General features: G+C 38.8%; 1 protein-coding gene across 2 annotated transcripts in view; it reads right to left on the bottom strand.

The window, feature by feature from the left end:
- Positions 1-1374: 1374 nt before the first annotated feature.
- LOC144960590 (uncharacterized) overlaps positions 1375-5000 on the bottom strand; it is a 19311-nt gene continuing 15685 nt past the window's right edge. For both annotated transcript variants that reach the window (XM_078893819.1, XM_078893818.1), the window contains exons 9-12: positions 4702-4793; positions 3439-3535; positions 2948-3087; positions 1375-1882 (exon numbers count right to left, since the gene is read on the bottom strand). In XM_078893819.1, coding sequence (XP_078749945.1) covers positions 1642-1882; positions 2948-3087; positions 3439-3535; positions 4702-4793 — 570 coding nt within the window. In that variant the 3' untranslated portion in view covers positions 1375-1641. The remainder of the gene's footprint in view (positions 1883-2947; positions 3088-3438; positions 3536-4701; positions 4794-5000) is intronic.

Genomic DNA, 5000 nt, shown 5'->3' with positions numbered 1-5000 from the left:
ACACAATTTATTAAGGGGCCATTGTTGTAATGGAAATATTTAAAGAATGACGAAAAATATTGTTCATTACAATGGTGTTAAACGAGGTCCATAATTACATTCGGATGCCAGATCTGCATATATAGGTACGTTCACGTCGCCAGCTACTCATCCACAAAACAATAAACTAGTAGAGTAACACAGTTGAGTCCTTGGAAAAGGCTCTTTAAGAAAAAATTTAAAAAATTGAGCTTTATATAGCGCAATATCCACTAAAAGTGCTCAAGCGCTTTACAAGAGGTCCTTGGTCAACAGCAACATTTAACATGTAGGACTGGACATGCCGCCTGTTAGGCGATATTACAATTTTTGGACAAAGACAACGCTGTTCACGGCCAGGTACTCATTTTACACCTGAGAGTACGGTGAGAGAATGTGAGTAAAAAGCCTTTTCCAAGGACTCAACTATGCGCCGAGCGCGAGGCTCGAACCCAGGACCTTCCGATCCGAAAGCGAGTGTCATACCACTAGACCACATAGCCGCACATTCTCTCGCCGTACTCGGGTGTAAAATGAGTGCCTGGCCGCTAATTAACAGCGTTGTCTATGTACGAAAAAAAAAAATTGTAACAGCGCCTAACAGGCATCATGTCCTGTCCTAAATGTTAAAATGTTGCTGATGACCAGGGACCCTTGTAAAGCGCTTTGAGCACATTTAGTGGATATTGCGCTATATAACAGCTCAATTTTAGTTAAATAATAAAATTCAGAACAACAACAAATAAAATGTGCGATACTCTCGTCTCTCTCGTATCAGATTTTCTGTTTAATTCGGAATGTTGATATTTCTTAAATGTGACCCGCCGTTTCAAAACGGTATTATGTCGGAATGTGTTGTACCACTAGAAGTGAGTTTAGAGACAAACCGGTGGGAAATTGAAATGGGACTTTAGAACGTTTGGCAATGCAAGAAATAGTATTTATATTGTGTATCAAAACGAAGACAAGGAAACACCATGTTTTATCTTTAAGGTGAAAACTTTAATTTTCCTCATCGAGTTCATTCCGACATAATCCCGCTTTGAGACGATGGGTCACAAATTTTCCTTCAATCGTACGGGGCTTGTTTTCCACCTCACCATTATATCTTCTATATCTTCACAAACAGTGTTGGGCATAATATCGTATCGCAAAATCGATATATCGATATGAAGTACAATGTCGAATCGTATCGATTTATTTCAAAACGCCGTATCGATATTATATATATAATATATAAATTAGTTATGCTTGAAGTTTACTTGGGCTGCCGGATGGCCAAGTGAGTGAACAAAATTGGCCACATGGGGAATCGCATTTTTTAATTTTTAAAAATGATCCCCTAGATCATAGTTATTTTTTTTTTTTGTTTATTAAAACCGATTATCTAGTATTTCAAGTGGATCAGAGTGTTAGAAGTTTTTTGCCACGTGGGACAAAAAAAATAATAAAAAATTAGTAAACATTGAAGAAACGAACTTTTTCGTGAATAGTGGGGCGGAGTAACAAGTATTTTTTATCGATTTTCGACATATCGTATAAATCTTTTGCATCGATATATCGATATTTTGAAATATCGTATCGTATCGATATCGAAAATTTGTTATATTATCGCCCAACACATTATTCACGAATCAGATCCTTTTCGATCCAAGAGAGATAATTCTCGCAGAAAAACTTGGCGTCTTCCTCGCTGGTCAGGCGACTGAGCTTGAACGCGTGCTGGAAATGATCGTAAGGGCTGTAGTATTTTTGAAAATCGGCTCTGTCAAAGCCCCAGACGTAGTTGCCACGCAGACGGTACACGTCCGCTTCCGGTGCTAGTCCAAAAATGGCGGTAGGTATTGCGATTTCCAAATGGACGCTGAAAAGAGTAATATTCAAATTTTAAAAAATATAAATAAATAAGATTAAACTTGAGGTTTTTATATAGCGCCATATCCCACTAAAGCGTGCTCAAAGCGCTTTACAAAAGATCTCTAGCCAACAGCAACACGTAACATATAGGAGGAGACATGACAAGTGTTAGGCGATATTACCATTTTTTTTCCGACAGTGACAACGCTGTTAACGGCCAGGTACTCTTTTTACACGAGTAAAGAATGTTTTCCAAGGCTTCAAATATGCGTCAAGCGAGGCTCGAACCCAGAGCATTCCGATCCGGAAGTGTCAACAGTATCTAGATAGTGAGGAGGAGGAGGAGGCGGAGGAAGAAGAAGAAGAACGAACGAACATTGAAGCGAAAGACGATGATGTTTTTGATGATACCCTCCCCACCTGTTGGCTTGAAAGATGTCAGTAGTAGTAGTAGTAGTAGTAGTAGTAGTAGTAGTAGTAGTAGTAGTAGTAGTAGTAGTAGTAGTAGTAGTAGTAGTGGTAGTAGTAGTGGTAGTAGTAGTAGTAGTAGTAGTGGTAGTAGTAGTAGTAGTAGTAGTAGTAGTAGTAGTAGTGGTAGTAGTAGTAGTAGTAGTAGTAGTAGTAGTAGTAGTAGTAGTGGTAGTAGTAGTAGTGGTAGTAGTAGTAGGAGGAGGAGGAGGAGGCGAAGAAGAAGAAGAAGAAGAAGAAGAGGAGGAGGAGGAGATCGGTAGAAAAAGAACGAACATTGTAGCGAAAGACGATGATGTTTTAACGATAACTACTATGCTACTAGTGTGCATCTTGTGTGAGTGTGTCTATGTCAATATTGTATTGTTATAAATGTGTAACCAAATGACAAATTGCCACTTTTTTGGGGACAATAAAGATATATTATTATTATTATTATTATTATTATTTTTATTATTATTATTATTATTATTATTATTATTATTATTATTATTATATTATTATTATTATTATTATTATTATTATTATTATTATTATTATTATTATTATTATTATTATTATTATTATTATTATTATTATTATTATTATTATTATTATACCCCACCTGTTGGCTTGAAAGATGTCAGCAAACAGGGCCCACGATTTTACGAGGGTTTTGGGCACGTAGAAAATATCCGAGGCTTCGTATAGGAGACAGGTCTTACAACGTGTTGTGAAGGCAAGTCTTTGCAGGAACGTGCGCATCTGCGTGATACAAACACACAATAATAATGAGCTGATATATATAGAGCAATATCCACTAAATGTGCTTAATTAAAGCGCTTAACAAGGGGTCCCTGGCCAACAGCAACACTTAAGGAGGAGGAGGAGGAGGAAAAAGAAGAAGGAGGAGGGAGAAGAAAAAGAAGAAAACGGAGAAGAAGAAGAAGAAGAAAATGATGATGGTGATAGAGGTGATGGTGGTGAGGATAATGATGATGCTGATGATGATGATGATGATGATGATGATGATGATGATGATGATGATGATGATGATAGTGATGATGATGATGACTATAACGACGACGACGACAGAAAAAGGCAACAATACTTTACCATATGTTTGAATCTTTCGTATTTCTCCAGTCTCTTCAGCGTCACCAGAGAGGCGTTGGCAGCCTTTTGACCAATGATGAAAATCCACGGATACCACCTGAGGATTGAATACGGTCAAGGTGTACCTATTGGCAGGTCTGACTACCGGATACAAATACTACTTCAACTTAGAACTTGAGCTTTTATATAGCGCAATATCCATTAAATGTACTCAAAGCGCTTTACAAGGGGTCCCTGACCAACAGCAACACGTAGAACAAGACATAACGCCTGTCAGGCGAAATTACAATTTTTTTTTTCCGACAGAGACAAAGCTGTTAACTCTCTCCTTACCAGCCATTTTCAGGATTTCCCCCAAAACTTCACACCCAACTAACACACAAATAGATTTTTTATCACTGAAACACAACAGCAGTAAAGTTCTTGTAATAAATTAATAATGTCGCTCTACAAATCAATGTTCATTTTATTTAAATTTTACAAGAGAAATTTGAATAAGGCAAATGTTGGTTGTATCGTAACGAATGTGACGATTTTCCTATAGTTGGTAAGGAGAGGGTTAAAGGCCGGGTACTTATTTTACACCTGATTACGGTGAGAGAATGTGAGTAAAGAGCCTTTTCCAAGGACTCAACTATGCGCCGAGCGAGGCTCGAACCCAGGACCTTCCGATCCGAAAGCGAGTTGTCATACCACTAGACCACATAGCCGCACTTCGAGCCAGATTTACCTTTGTTGTAAAGGTTTGATCGACAATACTGACCTCCCATAGTGGGCAGGGAGGTACTCGCAGTGTCTTCTATCCCCCTGTATCTGATTTCCAATTGTGACCCATCGTCTCAAAGCTGTATTATTTCAGAATGAACTCGATGAGGAAAATTAAAGTTTTCACCTTAAAGATAAAACATGGTGTTTCCTTGTCTTCGTTATGGTACACAATATAAATACTATTTCTTGCATTGCCAAACGTTCTAAAGTCCTATTTCAATTTCCCACCGGTTTGTCTCTAAATTCACTTCTTGTGGTACAACACATTCCGACATAATACCGTTTTGAAACGGCGGGTCACAATTGCTTTCTGTCTTTGTCCTTGCTGGGAGGAAAACATTTGAATCTACATTTATAGTTTTTGGATCGAACTCGGTACCGTTCGTACGAAGCAAAGACGGCACCGCTGAGCCATGCTGCCCCCCCCCCCGCCCCCCCCCCCCACCCCGCCCCTAACGCTACCAAGTACGATAACAATGTCGATGATGAACTGACCTGTTGGTTGTTGCAATGTCCGGCACCCTGGACAGTTGAGTATTAGCCACGCGGACACGGGATTGGAACCAACATCGGTCGCGTGGTAAACCCTGGGGTTGACGAAAGTAGTGGGAGGGTTGGGGGGGGGGGGGGGTTGTATATTAACTGTGATAAAGATTTTAAAAATAATGATATGCGAAAAAACAAAAACAGGAATAAAACATCTCGTTTTATAACTTTTGAGCCATTTGCCAAATTTACCATTTTTGATCAGATTAAAAAGAAAGATTCTATTAACTCAATCCTAGAGATTGTTG

This window comes from Berghia stephanieae, chromosome 15 (genome assembly GCF_034508935.2).
Source record: "Berghia stephanieae isolate SIO BIC M18660-M18661 chromosome 15, UCSD_Bste_1.3, whole genome shotgun sequence".
In the NCBI taxonomy this organism is placed as follows: Eukaryota; Metazoa; Mollusca; class Gastropoda; order Nudibranchia; family Aeolidiidae; genus Berghia; species Berghia stephanieae.
This window is presented reverse-complemented; position numbering and strand designations above follow the sequence as displayed.